The sequence below is a fragment of the Heptranchias perlo genome, chromosome 8 (genome assembly GCF_035084215.1).
Source record: "Heptranchias perlo isolate sHepPer1 chromosome 8, sHepPer1.hap1, whole genome shotgun sequence".
Lineage (NCBI taxonomy): Eukaryota > Metazoa > Chordata > Chondrichthyes > Hexanchiformes > Hexanchidae > Heptranchias > Heptranchias perlo.
Window position 1 is genome coordinate 75090047 of NC_090332.1, and position 27189 is coordinate 75117235.

The 27189-nt window shown below is 43.9% G+C and overlaps 1 protein-coding gene across 3 annotated transcripts in view; it reads left to right on the plus strand.

Moving 5' to 3' along the window:
• The first annotated feature begins 939 nt into the window (after nt 1–939).
• sash1a (SAM and SH3 domain containing 1a) overlaps nt 940–27189 on the plus strand; it is a 98334-nt gene continuing 72084 nt past the window's right edge. Inside the window, exon 1 of one of the 3 annotated variants that reach the window (XM_067989336.1) lies at nt 940–2126. In XM_067989336.1, coding sequence (XP_067845437.1) covers nt 1653–2126 — 474 coding nt within the window. In that variant the 5' untranslated portion in view covers nt 940–1652. Of the gene's footprint in view, nt 2127–11099; nt 11318–13433; nt 14093–27189 lie in introns of those variants that run through there. The other 2 variants (XM_067989338.1, XM_067989337.1) reach the window with 2 other exon arrangements.

The window sequence follows — 27189 nt, forward strand, 5'->3', positions numbered from 1 at the left end:
TTGGTGGTGCTAAACCAGGAGAAGCCCAGTGGTGCATCTGGATTGGATTCGATCAGAAGGTATTGCTGGGCTGGGACCTGTAACTCGTTTTCTTCTGGAGCAAAGATAGTCCTGCTGGTATTGGTGCTCCGCTGGGACCTGTAGCTAGTTTTGCTCTCGATCTAAGATGGTCCTGCTGATGTTGGTGCTGGGCTGGGACCTGTAGCTAGTTATGCTCTTGAGCTAAGATGGTCCTGCTGGTGTTGGTGCTGGGCTAAGCTTAGCCCACATTTGTTGCTGGGCTTCAATCAACCTTCTGCTGTTGGGTTGCTAAGCCTGTTGGCATTTTGTTGAATGGCTGCGGTTGGATCAAACCGTTATTCCCACTGGGCTGAGATCAACCTGCTTGGGTTTTTGGGCCCATCATCAGCTCAACTTGATGTTGCCAGTCAGCTGGGTTCAGGCTGCCCTGGGTGTTGGTGTGCAGCTGGCAGCTTGGAGCCTGGTGCCCAGTGCTGGAGTGGAGATGGGAGCCTGAAGCTCGGTGATCAGCCGGATGCAGGTTGTAGGCTGATCGCTGGGGGTCGCTGTTCCCACCCGGCCCGCCTAATGGTCCCGCAGCGCCGCCTGGTGGTGATCGAGGCGGCTGCAGCCGGCCGCCTGGCCGGAGATGAAGAGCTGGAAACAGCGGTAGAGAACGAGCCGCCGGGCTGGCCCCAGGCAGAGACAGTCCAGGACAGTGCGGCACTGGAGCCTCGGCAACCGGGAGGGAGAGCCAGTGGGAGTCGCGCACGGTCCGCCTGAAGGGAAAGAGACTGCGGGCGGTGAGCAGCGGAGGAGAGGCGGGGCGGGGCGGGGGGTGTGCGCAGCGGAACTGGAGAGAATCTCAACCCAGACCTGATCGGAGGGAGTGTTTGAGGGGTTGGACCCGTACTCCAGCCCAACCCCAATCCTAATCCCAATCCCAAATTTTATCTCGATCAATTTCGATTCTAATCCCAACCTTAATCCATTTCCAACTCTAATCCCACCCCCAACCCTAATTCTAATCCCACCCCCAACCCTAATTCTAATCCCACCCCCAACCCTAATTCTAATCCCACCCCCAACCCTAATTCTAATCCCACACCAACCCTACTTCAAATTCCACCCCAATTCTAATTCTAATCCCAACTCCAACACTAATCCGAATCCCAACACTAATCCCAATCCGAATCCCAACAATAATCCTAATCCCATCCTCAATACGAATCCCAGTCCCAATCCCAACCCCAACACTAATCCGAATCCCAACCCCAACAATAATCCGAATCCCATCTTCAACGCTAATCCTAATCCCATCCTCAACGCTAATCCTAATCCCATCCCCAATCCTAATCCCATCCCCAACCCTAACCCAGCCTCCCAGCCCTAATTCAAATCCCATCCATAACCCTAATTTTAATCCCATCCCCAATCCTAATTCTAATCCCATCCCCAATCCTAATCGCAATCCTAATCCCAACTCTTATAACAAGGCTAATCCGAATACTGACTTTAACCTGAATTCTTACTCTAATCGTGTCCTAAATGTAATCCTAATTTTAAATCAAATCCCAATGCATCCCTAATCCTAATCCAATCCCAATCCCAACTCACTCAGTGACCACTGTATTTGGATCTCCCTTTGCCCCATGGGTGCTAACATTGTGCTGGAGTGGCTGAAGAGCCTGAAGTTGTCCCAGTATGCTGAATCCTTCATGGACAACGGCTATGACGACCTGGAGGTTTGTAAGCAGATCGGGGAGCCTGACCTAGACGCTATCGGGGTTGAGGCTCCCGGACACCGGCAACTCATCAAGGCCGCTGTGGCACGACTCCGTGAGGAAGAAGAAACTGGCACTGTGGTCTACTTCACTTTAGAACCACGGGCTGCATCCCCATGCCAACCCTATATTAATAACAACCTGGAGGAATACCGGCCCAGACTGAGGACCGTGCTGTGGAGGAGAGTACGAGGAACCAGTAGAGAACTGCAAAGTGACATGGCATCAAACAGGAGAGCAGGCCACAAGAAGAGGGTCATTTATTCCAAACTCATACTGAAGATCAGGGATAAACGACTTCGAGGCAACATTAATATGAGCAAACTTCCTTACTCCAACAAGGTGGGTGATGGGCAGTGGGAAAAGGGGTTTTCTTTAACCCAAATGAACGTGTTTAGTGTGATATATCCAGGTACCACACAACAAATGAAGGGAAATAAAATAGACAAGATTTTCATTAAAAGGTGGATTGATGAATGGTGGTTGGTATAGGATGTGCAGGAGTTTTATCTTGTAACGGACTGTTCATTTACCGAGGATGAAGGGATATGCAGAGGGTGAAAGGTCAGTTAAAGGAGTGTATAGCTGTAACGTGTAAAGCAGTCACATAAGGAAATATTGGAATCTGCTGGCAATTTGTTCCATATGAACATATGGGTATTTCAGTTCAATATAGATATATAGGAATCTTCTGGGAATTTGAGTTCTATATGGAAATATAGGAATCTGTTGGTTATTTCAGTTGTATACAGAAATATAGATATCTGTTGAGTATTTCAGTTCTGTACAATACTGTAGGAATTTACCTGGTATCTGAGTCCATATGGAATGTAAGAATCTGGCAGGAATTTGAGTCCTAGATGATAATATAGGAATTTGATGGATGTTTGAGCTTTGTATGGAAATACAGGAATGGTATAATAATGTAGGAATCTGCAGGTAATTTGAGTTCTATACAGAAATATCGGAATCTGCCCAGCATTTGAGTCTATATAGGAATCCAATTGGTATTTGAGTTCTATACTGATTTGGAATCTGTCTTAGTATTTGAGTTTTATGGGGATATATAGGAATCAGCTCTTTATTTGAGTTCCATATGGGTATATAGCAATCTGTCAGATATTTGAGATTTATGTGCAGTTTTGGGCACTTCATAAAGAGAATTAAGAGTAGATTCACCAGGATGATGCCAGGGATGGGAAATTATTATATTGAGAAGAGACGTGAGATATTGGGACTATTTTTACTGGAGTAGAGAAGTCTAAGAGGAGGTTTAATAGAGGTTTTTAAATTATAAGTGGCTGGAGAGTCGGTGATGAGGGATCCTCGATATAAAGTTGTCACTAAGAGAGTGAATAGAGAGATGAGGAGAAATGTCTTTACACAGCGAGTTGTTGAAGCATGGAATGCTTTGCTACAGGGAGTGGTTGAGGCCAAGACCATTGCTTCTGTGAAGGAAAAATTGGATAAATATTTGAAGCAGACCAAGATACAGAGCGATGGGGAGAGCACGGGGCAGTGGGATGAGTTTTGGAGAAGTCTAGCAAAGAGCTGGCACGGACACAAAGGGCTGAATGGCCTCTTATTCTGCAAACATCTGTGGTTCTACAGGGATATTTATAGGAATCAGCCAGGTATTTGTGTTACATACAGAATATAGGAATCTGTTGAATATTTGAGCCCTACAGAATACATTTAGGAATATGTCGAGCATTTATGTTCTATGGGGTTGTCACGTTTCGGAATGTTTATCTCCCTGTAGAACACAGAGTTTCCTATATGTCTTATTAATTCAGGTTTGTCGTAGGTATCTATTCGAGTTCAGTGGTGTCAGTTGCTCCCCTATGCAGTCTGGTTTTATGCCTCCAGCGAAAGGCACGATTGTACCCTCTATTGACTTACACTCGATGAAAACTGGCCAGTCACCCTGAGGGGTAAGGTACGAGCAAAGATCTGGTGCAAAATCTGCCTCTAAATGAAGGAGATTTTCTAGATGCTTGAGTTGTTTCAGTAGGGGCAATAGAACTAACAAATCCCTGGGTGTTAAATATACTTTTGAGGAAAAAAATTAGATTGCTGAATTAGTTCCAGGCTTAATCTTTCCTTCAAATGGTTTGTCCCAGGGAACCTGAGTTCTTTCATTCAGTTTGTTACAGGGATGTCATACCAACATTTTTCCTCCGTTTGGATTTCTGTATGAGTATTGATGTGGCTGCCATTTTGTTCTTAAGATATTTTACCCCAGCCAATTTGGTGAAGCTACAGAATGTGGATTTGTTTTGCATTCAATAGTGCATGAAAGATGGCCGAATGCTATAATTCCTGGCAATTTAAAAATAATCGAACCTGGCATGATTTCTTGCAAATCGTTCGTCTCCCAAACATGCTCAATATTCCGGAGATCATAATCCTGTGTCAATCACGCCAATCAGCAATTTCGCTCAGCCGACCCTGTTGCCTAGGTAACCCTTCCCCAGCAGCAAATCATGTGTGCCTGACAACCAGTTTGACACTGAATTGGAAATTGAAAGTGAACCCTCGTTACACCGAGGCCAGGGAAAGTTGGCAGAGCCCTAAAATGATTGGCATTTGAAGGAGCACTGTGCATTGTGTTTAAAAAAAGCTCTTTTAATTCTTCCTTTTATCGTGGGCCAATCTAATTGTTTTAATGCTATATGCAAATAAATTAAGACGCACTTGAATGAACATGCCTGTTAAGGACAGTCACCCTTGAACCCCATAAAGATCCAAAGTTCAAGAGACCTGACAATGGATTTCTTAAAAAATGTTTTAAAATTAAAAAATGTGGAAATGTTACAGTTTCACCTGAGAGAGATAATGTGGAAATGATACAGTATCTCCTGAGGGATAATGTGGAAATGTGACAGTATATCACGAGACAGATAATGTGGAAATGTTACAGTATCCCCTGGGAGATAATGTGGAAATGATACAGTACCTCCTGAGAGATAATGTAGAAATGATACAGTATTTCCTGAGAGAGATAATGTGGAAATGTGACAGTATCTCAGATAAATGTGGAAATGATACAGTATCTCCTGATACATATAAATGACCTGGACTTGGGTATACAGCGCATAATTTCTCAGTTTGCTGATGACACTAAACTCAGAAATGTGTAAACAGTGAGAAGGATAGTAACAGACTTCAGGAAGACATAGACGGACTGGTGAGATGGGCAGACACATGGCAGATGCAATTTAACACCGAGAAGTGTGAAGTAATTTATTTTGGTAGGTAGAATGAGAAGAGGCCATATAAACTAAATGGTACAATTTTAAAGGGGGTGCGGGAACAGAGAGACCCGGGGGTGTACATACATAATTCTTTGAAGGTGGTAGGGCAAGTTGAGAAGGCTGTTAAAAAGGCATAAGGGATCCTTGCATTTATAGAGGCATAGAGTACAAAAGCAAGGAAGTTATGCAAAATCTTTATAAAACACTGGTTAGGCCCCAGCTCAAGTATTGTGGCCAATTCTGTGCACCACACTTCAGGAAGGATGTGAAGGCCTCAGAGAGGGTTCAGAGGAGATTTACTAGAATAGTACTAGATATGAAGGACTTCAGTTATGTGGAGAGACGAGAGAAACTGGGGTTGTTCTCCTTAGAGCAGAAAAGGTTAAGGGGAGATTTGATAGAGGTGTTCAAAATCATGAAGGGTTTTGATAGAGTAAATAAGGAGAAACTGTTTCCAGTGGCAGAAGGGTCAGTAACCAGAGGACACAGATTTAAGGCAATTGGCAAAAGAACCTGAGGTAACATGAGGAAAGATTGTTTTACACAGCGAATTGTAATGATCTGGAATACACTGGCTAAAAGGGTGGCAAAAACAGATTCAATGATAACTTCCAAAAGGGAACTGTATAAATACTTGAATTGGAAAAATTTACAGGGCCAGGACAAAAGAAGTGGGACTAATAGGATAGCTCTTTCAAAGAGCTGGCACAGCGTGATGGGCTGAATGGCCTCCTTCTGCACAATATCATTCTATAACTTTATGATAATGTGGAAATGTTATAGTATCTCATGAGAGATAATGTGGAAATGATACTGTATCTCCCGGGAACTAATATGGAAATGCTACAATATCCCCTGAGAGATAATGTGAAAATAATATTGTATCTTCTCAGAGATATAGTCAGGAATTGATACAGTATCTCCTGAGAGACAATGTGGAGATGTTACAGTATCTTAGTGAGAATTTACAAATATAATATCTCCTGAGAGAGAGTGTGGAAATACTACAGAATCTTCTGAGATATAATGGGGAAATATTACAGTATCTTGAGAGATAATGTGGAAATGTTACAGTATCTCCTGGGAGACAATGTGGAGATGTTACAGTATCTTAGTGAGAATGTAGACATATTATAATATCTCCTGAGAGAGACAATGTGGGAATACTACAGTATCTTCTGAGATATAATGTGGAAATGATACAGTATCCTCTGGGAGCTAATGTGGAAATGCTACAATATTCCCTGAGAGATAATGTGGAAATGCTACAGTATCTCCAGAGAGAGATAATGTGGAAATCGTATAGTAATGTGGAAATGATGCAGTATATCCTGAGAGATTTAATCAGGAATTGATACAGTATCTCCTGAGAGACAATGTGGAAATGTCAGTGTCTTAGCGATAATATACAAATATCACAATATCTCCTGAAAGAGATAATGTGGAAATACTGCAGTATCTCCTGAGCAATAATGTGGGAATGTGACAATCTCTCCTGATAGATAATGTGGAAATGATATAGCATCTCCTGAGAGCGATGATCTGGAAATTATATAGTATCTCCTGGCAGATGAGGTAGAAATGCGACAATAGCTTCTCAAGGGAGATGATGTGGAAATGTTACAGTATCTCCTGAGAGACATAATGTGGGAATGATACAGTATCTCCTGAGAGAAATAATGTGGAAATGATACAGTATCTCCTGAGAGAGATAATGAGGAAATGATACAGTATCTCCTGAGAGAAATAATGTGGAAATGATACAGTATCTCCTGAGAGAGATAATGTGGGAATGATACAGTATCTCCTGAGAGAGATAATGTGGGAATGATACAGTATCTCCTGAGAGAGATAATGTGGGAATGATACAGTATCTCCTGAGAGAGATAATGTGGAAATATGACATTATCTCCTGAGAGATAATGTGAAATAGTACAGTATCTGCTGAGAGAGATAATGTAGAAATGCTACAAGATGTTCTGAGAGAGATAATGTGGTCATATTATCGTATCTTCCAAGAGTCATAATGTGGAAATGTTACAGTATCTCCTGAGAAAGAGAACGTGGAAATGTTGCAGTGTCTCCTGGGAGATAATGTGGAGATGATATAGTATCCCCTGAGAGCTAATGTGGAGATGATATAGTATCCCCTGAGAGCTAATGTGGAGATGTTACAGTATCTCCCAAGAGAGATAACGTGCAAATATTATCTCTTGAGATATATAATGTGGAAATACTGCAGTATCTTCTGAGAGATATAACGTGGAGATGTTACACTATCTCCTAACACAGATGATGTGGAAAAGACACAGTATCTCGTGAGAGTTAATGTGGAAATGTTACAGTATCATGAGAGATAATGTTCATTCATTCATGCGATATAGGCGTAGCTGGCAAGGGCAGCATTTATTGCCCATCCATAAGTCCCCTTGAGAAGGTGGTGGTGAGCCACATTCTTGAACCGCTGCAGTCCATATGGTGAAGGTTCTCTCACACTGCTGTTAGGTAGGGAGTTCCAGGATTTTGACCCAGCGACGATGAAGGAACGGCGATATATTTCCAAGTCAGGACGGTGTGTGACTCGGAGGGGAACGTGCGGGTGGTGGTGTTCCCATACGCCTGCTGCCCTTGTCCTTCTAGGTGGTAGAGGTCGCGGGTTTGGGAGGTGTTGTCGAAGAAGCCTTGGCGAGTTGCTGCAGTGCATCCTGTGGATGGTACACACTGCAGCCACTGTGCGCTGGTGGTGGAGGAAGTGAATGTTTAGGGTGGTGGATGGGGTGCCAATCAAGCAGGCTGCTTTGTCCTGGATGGTGTCGAGCTTCTTGAGTGTTGTTTGAGCTGCACTCATCCAGGCAAGTGGAGAGTATTCCTTTGCACTCCTGACTTAGAACATAAGAACATAAGAAATAGGAGCAGGAGTAGGCCAATCGGCCCCTCGAGCCTACTCCGCCATTCAATAAGATCATGGCTGATCTGATCCTAGCCTCAAATCTAAAGAACACAACAAGTAGGAGCAGGACCCGGCCACTCAGCCCCTGGGCCCACTCCGCCACCCACAGGGCCTCGACCGATCCGAACTCAGCTTCATGTCCAATTTCCTGCCCGCTCCCCGTAACCCCTAATTCCCTTTACTTCTAGGAATTCCCTTCACTTCTATAAACATAATTTAATAGGACAAAGTCAGCATGGCTTTATGAAGGGGAAGTCATGTCTGACAAATTTGCTTGAGTTCTTTGAGGACATAATGTACAGGGTGGATAAAGGGGAACCAGTGGATGTAGTGTATTTAGACTTCCAGAAGGCATTCGACAAGGTGCCACATAAAAGATTATTGCTCAAGATAAAGAATCACTGGATTGGGGGTAGTATTCTGGCATGGGTGGAGGATTGGTTATCTAACAGGAAGCAGAGAGTTGGGATAAATGGTTCATTCTCGGACTGGCAACCAGTAGCCAGTGGTGTTCCGCAGGGGTCGGTGCTGGGTCCCCAACTCTTTACAATCTATATTAACGATTTGGAGGAGGGGACCGAGTGTAACATATCAAAGTTTGCAGATACAAAGATGGGAGGGAAAGTAGAGAGTGAGGAGGACATAAAAAACCTACAAGGGGATATAGACAGGCTGGGTGAGTGGGCGGAGATTTGGCAGATGCAATACAATATTGGAAAATGTGAGGGTATGCACTTTGGCAGGAAAAATCGGAGAGCAAGTTATTATCTTAATGGCGAGAAACTGGAAAGTACTGCAGTACAAAGGGATCTGGGGGTCCTAGTGCAAGAAATGTTATAGGACATGTGGAAATGATACAGTATCTCATGAGATAATGTCTATATGTTATAGTATCTGATGAGAGATAATGTAGAAATGTTACAGTATCTCCTTGGAGATAAGGTGGTAATGTTGCAGTATCTCCTGGGAGATAAGGTGGACATTTTACAGTATCTCCTATGAGAAATAATGTAGAAATGTTACAGTATCTCCAGTGAGATATAACTTGGAAATGTTAGTGTCTCCTGAGAGAAAGAATGTGGAAATGCTATAGTATCACCTGAGCGATAATGTGGATATGTAACACACTCCTGGCAGATAATGTAGATATATTACAGTATTCCCTAGGAGATATTGTGGAATTATTACTGAGAGTTAATGTGGAAATATCACCGTATCCCCTGGGAGATAATGTGGAAATGTGACAGTAGCTCCTGAGAGATAATGTTGAAATATTACAGTAACTCCAGAAATGATATGGTACCTCCTGACACACATGATTTGAAAATGATACAATATTTACTGAGCGATAATGTGGGAATGTTACAGTATCTCCTGAGAAAGATACTATGGAAACATTGGAGAATCTCCTGGGAGAGAATGTGGAAATGACAGAATATCTCATAAGAGAGATAATGTGGACATGTCATTCTCTCCTGACAGATAATGAGATGTTACAGTAACTCGTGGGAGATAATGTGGAAATTATGTAATGTATCTCCTGGTAGATTATGTGGAAACATTTCAGTATCTCCTGGGAGATATTGTGGAAATGATACAGTATCTCCTGAGGAAAGGTGACAATATCTCCTCAGAGATGTAATGTGGATATGATACAATATTTCCTGTGAGGTAATTTGGAAATTATATTGTATCCCCTGAGAGATGAGATATATGGAAATGTTACAGTATCTCCTGACAGATGATATGGAAATGATACAATATTTACTGAGAGATAATGTGGAAATGATACAGTATCTGAGATAAGGTGGTAATGTTACAGTATCTCCAGGGAGATCAGGTGGAAGTGGTACAGTATAGCCAGAGAGATGATGTGAAAATGAAATATGGAAATGATACAGTATCCCCTGATAGATAATGTGGAAATGTTACAGTACCTCCTCAGAAATAATGTGGAAATGATACAATAAAGTGATAATGTTACAGAATCTCCTGGGAGATAATGTGGAAGTGGTACAGTATTTCCTGAGAGAGATTATGTCGAAATATTACAGTACCTCCTGAGACATAATGTGGAAATGTTACCGTATCTCCTGTGTGATAATGTGGAAGTGTGACAATATCTCCTGAGAGAGATAATGTGAAAATACTACAGTGACTCCTGGAAGATAATGTGGAAATGATACAGTATCTCCTGAGAGATGATGTGGAAATGATACAGTATCTTCTGCAAGATATAACATGGAAATGTTACAGTATCTCCTGCGAGAGAGAATGTGGTAATGTTATAGTATCTCGTGGAAATGATACAGTATTCCCTGAGAGAGATTGTCAAGATATTACAGTATCTCCTGAGACAATGTTGAAATGACCTCCTGAGAGAAAGAGAGAGTCAGGAAATGATACAGTACCTCCTGAGAGATCATGCCGAAATGTTACAGTATCCTCTAAGCGATAGTATGGAAATGTGACTCTCTCCCAGGAGTAACTGTGGTACATGAGGGAGAAAGGAATAGAAGGATATGCTGATAGGGAGGGAGGAGGCTGGTGTGGAGCATAAACACCAGCACAGACCAGTTGGGCCAAATGGCCTGTTTCTGTGCAGCAAATTCTATGTACGGTTGATGCACAAATGATGCAGGGTTTTAGAATAAACGGAGTACGATACCTTGCATGGTGCAGCATTCTGTTTCTAAGACTGAGCTGTTTTTTAACTGTCATGTTCCTTTAAAGTTAGATAGTGTAATTGTTATAAGTCCGAGGTCACTTTGAGGTTAATTGTTAGAGAGAGGCAGGCAAAAAGAGAGCCAATGGCTTCCTCTGTGCACTGATTTGCAGATTATACTGTGGGTGCCTGCTTGCACAGAATGTCTATTGTTTGGTAGGTGTGGAGCCTTATTGTGCTGCAGGGTTTTGAGGTGAGCTTGCAGCTGTCACGGTGCCAATTTTCAGCCACAAGTTGTTGATAATGACAGCTCATTCTGGCATTGAGAGGAGCTGGGGTGGAAATGACATCGTCGCCAGAAAAGGAAGGGTGTTCTGGAAAGGGAAGGGCGAGATATCCAAAAGTGCGCGTGTTGTCATAAACCATAGTTGCTTAGAGAGAAAAAAAATGCAGATCAGGAAAATAAGCGGAGTGAGAGCTGTTGTTATCCCGGATTGTGGATCGTCTGGACTTGTTTCTGCTGTTGAGAATTAATCCCCCTTCAGTGCTCAGTATGGATTCATGTGAGACAGACTTCTAACCCAGTCGTGAAGGGAGTGCAGGTGCACACACTACATGCTGCCAGTCCGAGGAAGAATAACACCATATTAGATGTCACATGGTAAGTCCACTCAGAGTAAGCGATCAGCCAACAAGTGCGACAGGCTGCACATCTCCCAACCTAAACCTGAGGGGTTTACTTTTCATATTCTACTTGTTCTTGCTGCATATTCTTAGAACAGTCCACAAACCAGTTGATATGATTTGCATTTGTGTTTTTTTTTAAGGTTACTTATTTCACATGCCCTTGCAGTTCAGGCTTGAAGCGGTCCTGCCTGTTTCTTCAGTTTGCGACTGAAACAATGAGGGTGAGGTTTTCTGCATAGTCAGGTGCACCATTCTGTGGGCGGATCTTTTTCAATGGTCACTTTTCGATATTTCAAATATGTTCAGTTAAAAAAATAACTACTAAATTGTTAAGTTTTTTATAAACCATAAAAAAGTGACACTTTCTGCCTGGTATTGTTGTGTTGTTTGAAGTTTGTTCGTTTGAATCCAGCCACAGTACAGAAACAGTTTTTTTTAATAAATGACTACAGTTCAGGTTCCTTTATTTCAATATTAAGTTGGAGGTTTCATATGTTACAAACTGCAGACAGGGATCATTTACACTCAAACAACACTGTGCTTAGTTTAATTTCATCACAACTGCCAGTTCAGTTTTATACTTCACTGGTTAAATATTCAAAGTCCAAGTGAAGGATTCTGTCTGAATCACAGGCGTCAGTTTGAAAACCTTAAGAAAGGATCTGGCCAGTTAGGAAACTCTGATAGAAAGAAAAAAATCAGTGTCACTTTCCGGCAAATAGTTTTGATGAATTAAGTTGCAACGGTTATGAGAAATTTAAGGAAATCAAACATTGTGTATTTTGAAAGGTTATTCAGAGGGTGAGCTTATTCCTGAGAATCATTACCTTTTACGAATGTGCCTATGGGAGGGGATTGGTGGAAGGATGTCTATTGTAAAATATTTAACTACATTATTTGTTCATTAATGTTATTTAATAGTGTTAAATAAAATCTCATTGAATCATAGAAAGAACTTGCATTTATATGGCGCCTTTCATGACCTCAGGACATCCCAAAGCACTTTACAGCCAATGAAGTACCTTTGAAGTGTAGTTACTGTTGTAATGTAGGGAAATGTGGCAGCCAATTTGCACACAAACAGCAATGAGATAATGACCAGATAGTCTGTTTTAGTGATCCTTGTTGAGGGATGAATATTGGCCAGTACACCAGGGAGAGCTCCCCTGCTCTAGTGCCACGGGATCGCTCCCCTGCTCTAGTGCCACGGGATCTTTTAGGTCCACCTGAGAGGGCAGACGGGACCACAGTTTAGCATTTCATCTGAAAGACGGCACCTCCGACAGTGCAGCACTCCCTCAGTATTGCGGTGGAGTGTCAGCATAGATTATGTGCTCAAGTCTCTGGAGTGGGACTTAAACCCACGACCTTCTGACTCAGAGGCAAAAGTGCTACCGGCTGAGCCACAGCTGATGTACAGCACAGAAGGAGGCCATTCGGCCCATCATGCCCGTGCCGACTATTTGGAAGAGTTACCAATTAGTCCCCCTCCCCTGCTCTTTCCCCACAGCCCTGCAATTTTTTCCTTTTCAAGTAATATCCAATTTCCTTTTGAAAGTTACTATTGAATCTGCTTCCACAGCCCTTTCAGGCAGTGCATTCCAGATCATAACAACAGGCTGCGTAAAAAAATTTCTCCTCATCTCCCCTCTGGTTCTTTTGCCAATTATTTTAAATCTGTGTTCTTTGGTTACCGACCCTCCTGCCAGTGGAAACAGTTTCTCCTTATTTACTCTATCAAAATCCCTCATAATTTTATGCATTCTTTTAGCTTTTGCTATGTCACCATTCCAAAATGCGGAGAGGATTAAACATTTTAGTAAAGGGCGAGTTTTCCAGTGTCTGAAGTTCACAGCCGCAAGTGTACAGTCTGATTGTGAGCTGCAACTTTTTTTTTGTTATGTTGTTGTTGATTGAATGTGCTACAGTAATACTGGGCCAAACAGATGCAGCACTTTACACACACTGTGATTGTTCTCCACCAGCGTCTGACATCAGAGCTCCTTTTGTAGGCAAGTGCTTATGTGGGAGGGGGGGGGGAAGCAGTCATGTGAAGGAGGAAGAGTTCACTTTGTGATGGAAGGAGGGGGGTGTCCGAAGCCCTGCACCAGATTCTGAGAGCCTTTCTCGCCCACGTTTCGATGAATAACTGTTTTTAAAAAAATATATATTTATAATGCGATAGCTCTACCCGGTCTAACAGAAACCCGTGCGCTCTGCTGGGAACAGGCTGTTCTTTCTTGACAAGTTGCTGAAAGTTTTTCTTGTTGTTTTCGGTTGGTGTTGGGCTCTCCCAGACATCTGGCCAAGCTGCTGTGGAAACTTTGAGAGAGATTGCAGGAGAAGTGACAGGCGCCTGGGGCACTCGCTTTCCCTGAGCAGCGGAGCGGCCGTAGGAAGGGCAGAAGTGTGGCCGGCTGGGTGGATTACTCACTGAGACCGTGGGGATTCGCTGACCAGAGCTTGGTCCTTTCTCCACCCCTCCCCCTTGAGGAAACTGTAGCCGTTTGTCTGTTGCAGTGATTGATAGCCGGAGCAAAGAATGGCGAAGATCTTCAGAGGGACTGGAGGAGTGTGATCCGGTTGCAGTGTCTCCCTGGGAATCTTGGCCGCAAGCTGCTGTTGTTGGTGGGCTACGGGGAACAGTGTGATGGACGAAGACCCAAGTGCTCCCCGTGAGCCTCAGCCCCCCTCGGTCGGCCTGCCTGATACCTTCTGCACACTCTGGAGAGATGTGATGGGGATGCTGGTGAGTTGGGGGAGGGTGGGAGTGGTTCAGGAAGGTTCAATTGTGCAGTGACTTCCTTCTGGGGGATAAACAAACTGAAAAAAATTCGGTCAGGAAGTGCAGACATCACAGAGGGAATCTCACAGTGAATCGCCAGGATTTCCTTCAAAGCAGCTTCCAACCTAACTTGTCTTTTCATCGTTGTTCTGCTTTCTCTGATTTAATTATTTTACTTGAGTTCTTTGAGCCTTTTCGAAGATGTGGTCCTAATATCTGCATTAGCTGATGCACTGTTACTAACGGTCAGTTCGAGCTTGTTCAGGTATCTGATGTACTGTTACTAACGGTCAGTTCGAGCTTGTTCAGGTATCTGATGTACTGTTACTAACGGTCAGTTCGAGCTTGTTCAGGTATCTGACGTACTGTTACTAACGGTCAGTTCGAGCTTGTTCAGGTATCTGATGCACTGTTACTAACGGTCAGTTCGAGCTTGTTCAGGTATCTGACGTACTGTTACTAACGGTCAGTTCGAGCTTGTTCAGGTATCTGACGTACTGTTACTAACGGTCAGTTCGAGCTTGTTCAGGTATCTGATGTACTGTTACTAACGGTCAGTTCGAGCTTGTTCAGGTATCTGATATACTGTTACTAACGGTCAGTTCGAGCTTGTTCAGGTATCTGACGTACTGTTACTAACGGTCAGTTCGAGCTTGTTCAGGTATCTGATGTACTGTTACTAACGGTCAGTTTGAGCTTGTTCAGGTATCTGATATACTGTTACTAACGGTCAGTTCGAGCTTGTTCAGGTATCTGACGTACTGTTACTAACGGTCAGTTCGAGCTTGTTCAGATATCTGACTTACTGTTACTAACGGTCAGTTCAAGTGTGTTCAGGTATCTGACGCGCTGTTACCAGCGGTCAGTTTGAGCCGGTTCAGGTATCTAATGCACTGTTACTAACAGTCAGTTCGAGCGTGTTCAGGTATCTGACGCACTAACTAATGGTCAGTTCGAGCGTGTCCAGGAATCTGACGCACTGTTACTAACGGTCAGTTCGAGCTTGTTCAGGGATCTGACGTACTGTTCGTAATGGTCAGTTTGAGCTTGTTCAGGTCTCTGACGTACTGTTACTAATGGTCAGTTCGAGCATGTTCAGGTATCTGACGCACTGTTGCTAATGGTCAGTTTGAGCGAGTTCAGGTATCTGATGCACTAACTAATGGTCTGTTTGAGCCTGTTCGGGTATCTGACGCACTGTTACTAACGGTCAGTTCAGGCATGTTCAGGTTTCTGACGCACTGTTGTTAATGGTTAGTTCCGAAGTGTTCAGGTTTCTGACGTAGGGTTGCTAACGGTCAGTTCGAGCGTGTTCAGGTATCTGATACAACTAACTAGCGGTCAGTTTGAGCCGGTTCAGGTATCAATTGTACTGTTATTAACAGTCATTTCAGGCATGTTCAGGTTTCTGATGCACTGTTGTTAATGGTCAGTTCCAGCGTGTTCAGTTATCTGACGTACTGTTACTAATGGTCAGTTTGAGCGAGTTCAGGTATTTGACGCACTGTTCCTAATGGTCAGTTTGAGTGTGTTTAGGTATCTGACATACTGACTAATGGCCAGTTCAAGCGTGTTCAGGTGTCTGATGGACTAACTCCGGGTCAGTTCAGGCCTGTTCAGATATCTGACGCACTATTACTAAGGGTCAGTTCGAACATGTTCAGGTATCTGACATACTGTTACTAATGGTCAGTCTGAGCGTGTTCAAGTATCTGGTGTAATGTTACTAATGGTCAGTCTGAGCGTGTTCAGGTCTCTGACGTACTGTTACTAATGGTCAGTTCGAGTGTATTCAGGATATCTGATGCACTAACTAATGGTCAGTTCGGGCGTGTTCAGATTTCTGACGTAGTGTTACTAATGGTCAGTTCAAGCCTGTTTAGGTATCTGATGCACTGTTATTAACGGTCAGTTCGAACATGTTCACGTTTCTGACGTAGTGTCATTAACGGTCAGTTCGAGCGTGTTCAGGTATCCGACGCACTGTTACTAACAGTCAGTTTGAGCGTGTTCAGGTATCTGACTCACTAACTAATGGTCAGTTCAGGCCTGTTCAGGTATCTGAAGCACTGTTCCTAATGGTCAGTTCGAGCGTGTTCAGGGATCTGACGTACTGTTCATAATGGTCAGTTTGAGCGTGTTCAGATATCTGATGTACTGTTCCTAATGGTCAGTTCAAGCATGTTCAGGTATCTGGCGTAGTGTTACTAGCGGTCAGTTCGAACGTGTTCAGGTTTCTGAAGTAGCGTTATTAATGGTCAGTTCGAGCGTGTTCAGGCGTCCAACGCACTAACTAACGGTCAGTTCGGGCATTTTCAGGTTTCTGACGCACTGTTAATAACTGTCACTTTGGACATTTTCAGGTTTCTGACGCGCTGTTATTAATGGTCAGTTCGAGCGTGTTCAGGTATTCTGACGCACTGTTACTAACAGTCAGTTCGGGCATGTTCAAGGATCTGACGTACTGTTCCTAATGGTCAGTTTGAGTGTGTTCAGGTATCTGACGTACTGTTCCTAATGGTCAGTTTGAGCGTATTCAGGTATCTGGCGTAATATTACTAACGGTCAGTTCGGGCGTGTTCAGGTTTCTGACACACTAACCAACAGTCAGTTTAAGCTTGTTCAGGTATCTGATGCACTGTTATTAACAGTCTGTTCGAGCTTGTTCAGGTAGAACTCCGTCGTATTTGCTAAACTTGGTTTAGCCATCACCTTGTGAAGGACACCTCTTTTGCACTGACAGCCAGCGTGTGTGCTGCATTCTCGTAGAGGGAGCAAATTCTGTTCAGTCAGATCTCCGAGATCTTAGATCGCAGATTTCAGACAGATCCATCAGATGACAGTCAGACAGTGGTATCAGTGTTTTTATTGCTGAAATAGAAGCTAAACTGTATTAGAAGCTGTTTTTACACCTGTAATGTTTGTAAGAAATGGCTCAGAATATACAAATATTTTAAATGTTTATAAGCACAATCTGCCAGCAGGGCTTTGCAAAATCTGATCATCTTGCGCTCCATTTCGATTTCACATCTACTTCCAGAAGTAGCATATACAATCCCATATCGATGGCTCCTGCCTCGAGACATCCATATTGGCTGCCCCTCATTATAGGAAGGCCCATATATGGGCTGACCCTCTGTACAGGAAGGCCTAGTATATAAGCTGCCCCTCAGTATAGAAAGGCCAAATATATAAGTTGACCCTCAGTATGGGAAGGCCCAGCATATAGCCTGCCCATCAGTATAAGAAGGCCTATACATAGCCTGCCCCTCATTATAGGAAGGCCCATATATGGGCTGACCCTCCGTATAGGAAGGCCCAGGTGAAAGGCTGCCCCTTAGTATAGGAAGGCCCAGCATATAGGCTGCCCCTCAGTATAGGAAGGCCCAGCATATAGGTTGCCCCTCAGTATAGGAAGGCCCAGCATATAGGCTGCCCCTCACTATCGGAAGGCCCAGTTTATAGCCTGCCTCTCAGTATAGGAAGGCCCGGTGTATAGGCTGCCCCTTGGTAAAGGATACACTTTAGGATACGAGAGGTAAAATCAGATGAGGCTGGAAAACTTTTCTAAATAATTGGTTTTATTGACATTAAGGCACAACAGTTTTATAAATAAAGATGCTTACAACCTTATCCAGGAGAACAACTCAGAAGCAATGATGATCATTCCTTTCTTCTGGGAGAATGAGTTGTTAATTATTAGTTGACGTCTTCTTTGAACTGCTTCTTGTTCTGTCTCCTTGAAAACTCTATAAAATGGCTGTTTTTACATCCTTTTTTGCTGCTGCAAAACAGCTTGCTAATAATTATGACAGTTTCTCGCAATTTTCCAAGGTCTTATATCTTAACTCGCTCTTATCTCCCTGAAAGTACAGCAAGTCTCTTGAACAACACTTTGTCTCTTCAATATTAATATAAATTAACTTGGTCAAGCTTCCCAGCATACCTTCTGATTTCGGGCAAGTTTAACAGTTCTGTGTTCTTTCCTTTGTTGTTAATGCTTTTAACCAAATTCTGCTCTTTTAGCAAATGATCCCGGGTTTCTAGCCCATCCTTTTGATTTTCCTTAAAAACTGATGTTAATAGTGCATATTGACAAGTCCAAAATCCTTCAGTTCCCCCTCAAGTGATTGTGAGAGATTGAACAACTCACTTTAAGTTTGATCATTCTTTGAATCTAAATTGCACTCACCACAGATAAGGTTAAGCATCGTTGTTACAATGAGTTTAAGTCACTACGGCATTTACACAGAAGTTCTTTTGAATACAAATGAGAAAAAAAGTGTCACAATCATAACAAGCTGTATAATAGCAAAAGGCATAGACATGATTCTCACCCAAGGATGCTGTCCCACATTATGGACTACCTCCCATCATTCATTATTCCGAAGGGTAGATAGCCCCTTTTCAATGTCAGCATTATGTTGCTTCATATGCACCGTCAGTCTTTCAGTATTCGGGCTTTTAAACTACAGAAGTAATCCTAGAAATTGGTTTCCCTTACTGCTCCTCAATCTCACAGCACCGCCCCCCCCCCCCCCACACCCTCCATTGTGGATCCTGGAGGTCTTACCGAAGATCCACACTTCATCTTGTTAGTATCACCTACCGATCCCGAACCATTTTCTCTTCTAGTCTAAGGTTCATTTGGTTAATTACACATCATGATTGTTGCTTTAATTAGTCATTTTCTCTCTGGAGCATGTGCCATGATTAAAAAGTTCAAATCAGTAGTGATACAGTATATGTTCTCACTCTCCTGAGCCACATTAACCATTTCATGTAGTGGTGTTGTCAACATAACTGAGCATGTCTGCGACCCATTCTTCAGTGCATCTTCATCATGCGTTCTGCACACTACTTGCCCCACATGCAACATATCACGTTTGCACACACAGCCGTATCCCAAAATCATGCCACACGCGACATCAGATACAAGCCATTCCTGCGCTTTCAGGCTATCTTATCAAAAGATTGGGGGATGTCTGAAGATCTTTGCTTATCTTCCCCCCCCACTGCATGGTCATGACCAGGCTATAAAATACATCTTCACATTGTTCAGCAAAGGCAAGGACACAATCATCTCCAAGAGAAAACTATTAATTAACTATTCTTTCCTGACTTTCACTAGATTGTGCATTGGTTCCTGATTGATACCCTTTAGTGCTTGTTTCTAGGTGATTTATGTTTCTCCTGGGTGCACTCTCATCCTTTCCTGAACCTTGGTTTTGGTTATCACGAGATTACCGTCACCACCCATGATCACCTGGGGTGATGACCTTAGAGCCCAGTTAGTGGTGTAATTTTCCTGTTTATACCTAAAACCCTCAGTCACTTCCTCATGTCCAATTAAGTTATATATCCCATAATGTTACTATTTCATTTTGGTTGTGAGCCCTGGAGGAACCTTATTGTCCAATAAACTAAAAATTATTACCCCTTAAAACCTAGATTAAAAGTTCCCAGTTTGATCTAATGTTTCAATACATTTACTTAGTTTATTAAACCCTTATTTGAAATATCACATCTATTTTAATCAGTTCTCCACCCATCTCCTCCCCCCACGAGCAATTTGTGTCAGAAACTGATAAAGGACACTGGGTTAAAACTAGGCCTTTGAGAGGCGAAGTTTTACTCCTTGTCACCATGCTGTGACATTTGATATTCTTCTGATGTCTTAAATCCTTAATTCAACTGGATCTCCTCCTTTCACCAACACCTTTCCAGCAAAGGCTGCTCCCTTACTCTGTGGAGCGACTTTCATATAAAAGAAATACTCTCTATAATCCTGCTCTACAACCATTGACACGCGCCCGAATACCATGATCACCTGTAATAAAGAACATTGTGGCTCTTCTGGAGAGTCCTGTAATGGGTAAATTTCCATAGTATGCATTTGGAAATTTTCTGATTTCCTTCTGTAACCATAGAATTACACAGGACACTAAATTGGGCTGTGTAGCGCCCGTTTTTTCGGCACTACACGACCTCTCCGACATCCAAGATGGCATCTTGGCTGCACACACGTTTCCAGCATGACGTGCGCCGGATGCCATCTTGGTATAGGAGTTAGGGCAGGTGCAGATAATGAAAGCTGGAATCAGGTAAAGAGAAAATGGATACAATCAGTGTGCAATGCTGATTAAAAGTGATAGACACCATTTTGGGACTTAATGCTCAACTCAACGCACAATATTAACCCCGACCATCAGAACGTGTCTTAGAGTGCTGGAGGACCCCCCGCCAGTGCTATTTAAAGGGACCATGCAGGATTCACAGGTTAGTGGCTGGATTATTGCTTCTGGCTGCTGAGACATTTGTGACTGTTTTTGGAGGTCTCCTATACTTGAATATTAGGAAGAGGGGACATAGCCTAACAATCAGAGCCAGGACATGCAAGAGTGAAGTTAGGAAACACTTTTTCACACAACGGGTGGGAGAAGTTAGCAACGCTCTTCTGCAGACGGCAGTTGATGCTAGCTCAGTTGTGAATTCTGAATCTGAGATTGATAGATTTCTGTGAACCAAGGGATATGGGGCTAAGGCAGATATATGGGGCTCGATATTAGCACCCGCTATCGGGTGCGTTCCTGGCGGGGGGGGGCTCCGAAAATAGGGGAATCCGCCCACTTCCAGGTTTCCCACAGACGCGCTGATGTGCGCGCACAGCCCCCGCATGTGGGACTCCCGCAGGCAATTAAAGCCGGCGGGGTGCTACTTGAAGTATTTATTCTGGTATTTCAGGTCGTTAACAGACCTGATTAAGGAGATATTTCAGGAGGGGTGGGATTTTAGAAACAACTGGGACTGTTTCCCGTACTAGGGGAAACACTCCCAGTTGAAACGGACGTGTTGCAGCTATCAGCCTGTGGCAGCTGCAGAGGTCCATTTGACAGGTGCAGGAGGCCACTCTGTCACTTTGGACAAAGTTTGGCCTCCACTACCCTCCTCCTAACAATCAAAGTCACCAACTTGCACGCTTACCCCGGGGTCCAGAGATATGTACCTACCTTGTGGACCCCCTCAGATGTACATCTTCCAGATGGGGGCCACCGTAGCTGCAGTCATGACCTCCTCGGAAGGCGAACAGCATCACCAGCCTCGCCGGCCACGCCGTCCACCTCTGACACGTGGAGCTCCACAACACAGTGCTGTGACACATCCACCTGCACAGCAGGAGGGAGGGCAAAGGCAGAGAGAGATGCTTCGCAGAAGGCACTACCCTCGCCACAGGGTCCACAGACCGAGGCTCAGCTTCCTGGACCTCTCTGAGCAGCAGTGCACACGGAGGCTCAGAGTCACTCGACATGTAGTCGTGGACATCTGCAACCTCCTTCATGCCGAGCTGCTCCCACCTGGCCCGAGCACCATCTTCTTACCTGTCGCTGTCAAAGTCACCACTGCCCTCAACAACTTCTCCTCCGCATCCTTCCAGGGTGCCACCGGGGACATCGCCGACGTCTCTCAGTCATCTGCACAAAAGAGCCCTGCAAATATACCTACACCCACTCTGCAGTGACACAATGGATGGCATCAGTTGTGGGTCTTCATTGTGATCCTCAGGAAAGGGCATTATTGCACAAACCAGACAAGATTTGCAAAGATGTGGCAGTAGAGGTGCCAATATAATATGTTATGTGAGTTGGTCAGAAATTAAATATAAGTAAAAACCATGACAAACCCTCAAACACCATTGTGCATCCCCTTCATGCTCACGACACGTTTGCCTTACGCTGCCTACTGCACATATGTGATGCATGCCCTGTGGCTGCAGCACAGGTAGTGGCAGGTTGAGTGAGGCTGACTGTGAAAGAGATGCATGAGAGGGTGAGTATGAGATAGAGCCATGAGATTGTATGAGGATTGGGATGAGTGGTAGTGGCGGGATGAGTACTGGCGAGGTGAGTAAGTGCAGGTAAGATGAGGATGAGGTTTGAGTGGGTGTGAGGGGTGATGTGACAGAGTAGTGTTGGCAGTGCAGAAGGAGGTGTGGGGTGGGGGCGATGATGTGGCAGATGGAGTGTAGGGGAATGAGTAAGTGTACTCACTTTGGCTGACCTATGCGGGTGGGCGATACATTGGTGGTGCAGGTGACCTCCTCTGCCACCTCGAGCCAGGCCTTCTTGGTGGCAGAGGCAGGCCGCTTCCTCCTGCCCGCCGGGGGGAAGATCTCTGTCCTCCCCCTCCTCCTCACCCCATCCAATGATACCTGGAGTGAGGCATCATTAAACCTGGGAGCAGCCTTCCCCCTGGGCTGCTCCATGCTGTAATTTTTCCTATTTCTTGCAGCATCAGTCAGTGGAGGACTGCCCCTTTAAATAGAGCTCCTCCAGCTGACAGACCTCACTGCGCATGCACAGCCCGCCCGACGCGCAGCTCAGCAGCGGGGAACCCGGAAGACCAGGTAAATGGATCCAATTAGGCTGCGATTGCGCGCGGGGCAGACTGATTTCACCGGGCGCGTTACCCACGGGCCCAATCTCCCCCCCCCCCCCCCCCCCCGCCGCCGCGAACCCGCTGCCCTCCTAATATCGAGCCCATGGAGTTAGGTCACAGGTCCACCATGATCTCATTGAATGGCAGAACAGGCTCGAGGGGCTAAATGCCACTGCCACTTGCTGCCTCCTGTTATGTGCCACCTTCTTCTGCAAGAAAGCTGGATGTGTGTCTGGGTGATGTGCCTGTCATGGTTGAATAGCTGCCCATGTGTGTGGCCTCAGAGTTGTGGGTGGGCAACCTGCAACAGTGATAATGTGTAATGGTGAGAGGAAGCATCTGATTGGAAGAGTTGAGTACTTATTGAAAGTTTGTTGGTACGTGGGTGATTGGGGTGTAGTGCGTGGAGCAGTGGATGCGGCTAGTGGTGTAGTAACTTAGAGACGCCACTTGACAGTTGACCTCACTCACTTGACCACTTGTGTCAAAGCATTGAATTTCTTCCTGCACCACATCCATGGTTCATGATGCTGTCCACCTGGCATTGACTTGATCCCCCGCTGCCTCCCACTGCCTTGTGGGCATATGTCTGGAAGGCCTCTTGCTTCTCTGTGGATATAGGATGTCCCTCCTTCTGTCCACCTCTTACACCAAGGCATCCAGTGCATCAGCAGAGAACCTTGGTGCACACACTCTCACAGGCCTGGTACAAATTCAGATTGGCAGATTGTTGAGGTCTGGCATACAATTTGGTGGATATGGGATTTAGTGATGTGCAACTTTTATTCAATGTTTTAACATTGCTCATCAGTGTGTAAACAATTTTACAACACCAAGTTATAGTCCAGCAATTTTATTTTAAATTCACAAGCTTTCGGAGACTTCCTCCTCCGAAAGCTTGTGAATTTAAAATAAAATTGCTGGACTATAACTTGGTGTTGTAAAATTGTTTACAATTGTCAACCCCAGTCCATCACCGGCATCTCCACATCATCAGTGTGTAAACCTAGGGATGGGACCTGCATCTGTGTTTTACGTGTGCGATGTCTGATCTCCATTCAGAATCCGTGCAGACAGCAGACTGTTATTTTCAGCAAATAATAGGTACCAGCTACCTTTTAAGAGATTTCTAACAGACAGCCTGCCTTTAAGAGATTGGAGCTCCCCCTGCTGATGGAAAGTGTGAATTGCATGGAATACTGTTTCATTGCTGATTTCCAACGCAGATTGCAGGTAAGTCCTCAGGCCTGACGAAAGTCTCGTCCTGCCTGCACAGCATCATCGGGCGCGGGGTACTAGCGCATCACGCTACCCACACCCGAAAACGGCCCTTATACAATTTTTCCCCTCACAGAGTTTTACAGCTCGGAAACAGGCCATTCGGCCCAATAGGTCTATGCCAGTGTTTATGCTGCATACGAGCCTCCTCCCACCTTACTTCATCTCTGCCTATCAACATATCCTTCTATTCCTTTTTTTCTCATGTACTTGTCTCGCTTCCCCTTAAATGCATCCATGCTATTCGCCTCAACTAGTAGGTAGCAAGTTCCACATTCTCATCACTCTCTGAGTAAAGAAGTTTCTCCTGAATTCCAAATTGAATTTATTAGTGACTATCTTATATTTAATGCCCCTAGTTTTGGTTTCCCCCGCAAATGGAAACATCTTCTCTACGTCTACCCTGTCAAACCCCATCATAATTTTAAAGACCTCTTTCAGGTCATCTCTTAGTCTTCTCTTTTCTAGAGAAAAGAGCCCCACCCTGTTCAGTTTTTCTGGCAAGTGCAGTTGGTAAATATCCATTCAAAAGAAGTCCTGACACTAAAAGAAAAACTAATACAGCATTGACGTCAACTTGGCAAATAGACGTAAGGGGTTGATTGTAAGACCTTGGCAGGAGGGGGCAGAGTCAGCCACCACTATAGCATTTTCAGTCGCAAATTTGAAGAAAGAAACAATGATTTGAATAACCAGACATCATCCTGTAAGTGTAACTTTGTAATTTTCCAAAACTCCCTTTTACTTTTTCTTTAAAACTCTTTGTGCATTTAACAGTCGTATAACATTTCCTGTGAATTTCTAAAACTTGCTACAAAGATCATTACACAAAGTCATAGATCTAATTTGCCCAATGAAATGCCTATGAATTCTGTCAAATATATTTCCGTCTAAATGGGTCAGTATCAGAAGACTCATTTGAGGGAGGGAGGGATGAGTGGGGGAAGGAAGAAGAGGAGGCGGAGAATGGAAGGTGATGGAGGTAGTTTCTGGCGTGGTGTTTGGGGTTGACCTTGCCCTCCAGATGACCATGGAGTAGTGGGAGGAGGGTTTTGCCCCAGGGAAAGAGAGAAGGTCGAGCCATATCTGGCCATGCACGACCAAAGTAATCATGCCACGTTTGGGCCCACATGGACAGCCTGCCCTCATTCCATTCATTAACTCCAGCACCAGGTCACGTCTGGTAAACTATCCCTTCTTGACCTGTCTGCAGCCTTTGACACAGTTGACCACACCATCCTCCTCCAACGCCTGTCCTCCATTGTCCAGCTGGGTGGGACTGCCATTGCCTGGGTCCATTCTTATCTATCTAATCAAAGCCAGAGAATCACCTGCAATGGCTTCTCTTCCCACTCCCACACCGTTACTTCTGGAGTCCCCCAAGGATCTATCCTTGGCCCCTTCCTATTTGACCAAGCTTTTGGTCACCTGTCCTAATATCTCCTTATGTGGCTCGGTGTCAAATTTTGTCTGATAATGCTCCTGTGAAGTGCCTTGGGGCATTTTACCACGCTAAAGGCACTATATAAATGCAAGTTGTTATCGTCGTTCAATAATTCCAGCACCAGGCCTCGTTTGGGCCCAAAGGGACAGCCTCCCCTCATTCTGTATAACGATGACTCTTTTTATGTTGGAGTGGTAAACGGGAAGTCGCCCATCATGAACATGTGGTTAGTGATCTGACAGAGCGAAATGTAGTTGGTGTCGAGGGAGAGGGTTGGGAGAGTTTTTCTCGTCATGCTAACAGATGAATTTTCAAAAAAACACAAGTTGAATTTTGAAGTCAACTAATTATCTCACCCTTGTTTTATTCAGTTAGAAAAATAAATGGTAATTGTTTACACCTTTGAGACACAGAGTGTAAGAGAATAACAGAGAGACTGATAGAGAAAGAGGCAAACAGTGTCTTTCCTCATTTTAATTTGATTTTTTTTAAAAAAGCAAAACTGTAGAATTTTGAAAGTAAGTAAAGCCTCTTTGAGGAAAACAGATAGAAAGGAAGCTGTGATTGACTGGAAATAAGTGCTTGTTTTTATTTTTATCATAGAGATGTTGCTAATGACTGAGAGCACATATGCCTTCTGTAAGCTTGACGTTGCTTGTTTTATTTGATGTGAATGTATCTTTGTCAGTATTGCTCCCTGTGACTTGCTCCCTGTTATTTCTTCTTGATTCCTCACTTGAATTTGGTCGCTGTGCTCACTAAAGTTTGCTGATTCTGGTTTGCTCCTTGTAATTTACTCCCTGTGTGAAGTATGGTTTGCTCACTGTGGTAGATTGTCTGTGATCATTGGTTTTCCCGCTGGGGTCTGCTTACTATGGTTTGTCAATAGTATGCTCCCTATGCAAATCAAATTGGCAAAGGTAGTTTGGAGGACGAGTACATAGAATGCATTCGAGACAGTTTCCAGGAGCAAAATGTCATGGAACCAACCAGGGAACAGGCTATTTTAGATCTTGTATTGTGTAATGAGATATGGTTAATTAGTAATCTCACAGTAAAGGATCCTCTGGGGAAGAGCGATCATAATATGAGAGAATTTTACATTGAGTTTGAGAGTGACGTACTTAAGTCCGAAACTCGAGTCTTAAACTTAAATAAAGCCAATTATATAGGTATGAGGGCCGAGTTGGCCAAGGTAGATTGGGAAATTAAATTAAAGGGTATGATGGTTGAAAAGCAATGGCAGACATTTTAAGAAATATTTCAATATTCTCAACAAATATACATTCCATTGAGAAATAAAAACTCCATGGTAAAATTGATCCACCCGTGGCTAAGCATAGTATTAGATTAAAAGAAGAGGCCTATAATGTTGCCAAGAAGAGTAGTAGGCCTGAGGATTGAGAGAGTTTTAGAAACCAGCAAAGGACGACCAAAAAACTGATAAAAAGGAAGAAAATAGAATATGAAAGTAAACTAGCAAGAAAAAAAAATGGATCGTAAGAGCTTTTACAAGTATGTAAAAAGAGAGTAGCAAAAGTTGGTCCCCTAGAGGTTGAGACGGGAGAAATTATAATACGGAATCAGGAAATGGCAGATGCATTAAACAAATATTTTGTATCTGTCTTCACAGTGGAAGACACAAAAAGTATACCAGAAATAGTGGGGAACCAAGAGGCTGATGAGAGTGAGGAACTTAAAGTAATTATTATCAGTAGGGCAAAAGTACCTGAGAAATTAATGGGACTAAAAGCCGACAAATCACCTGGACCTGATGGCCTACATCAGAGGGTTCTAAAGAGGTGGCTGCAGAGAAAGTGGATGTATTGGTTGTGATCTTCCAAAATTCCCTAGATTCTAGAACAGTGACAGTGGATTGGAAGGTAGCAAATGTAACCCCCCT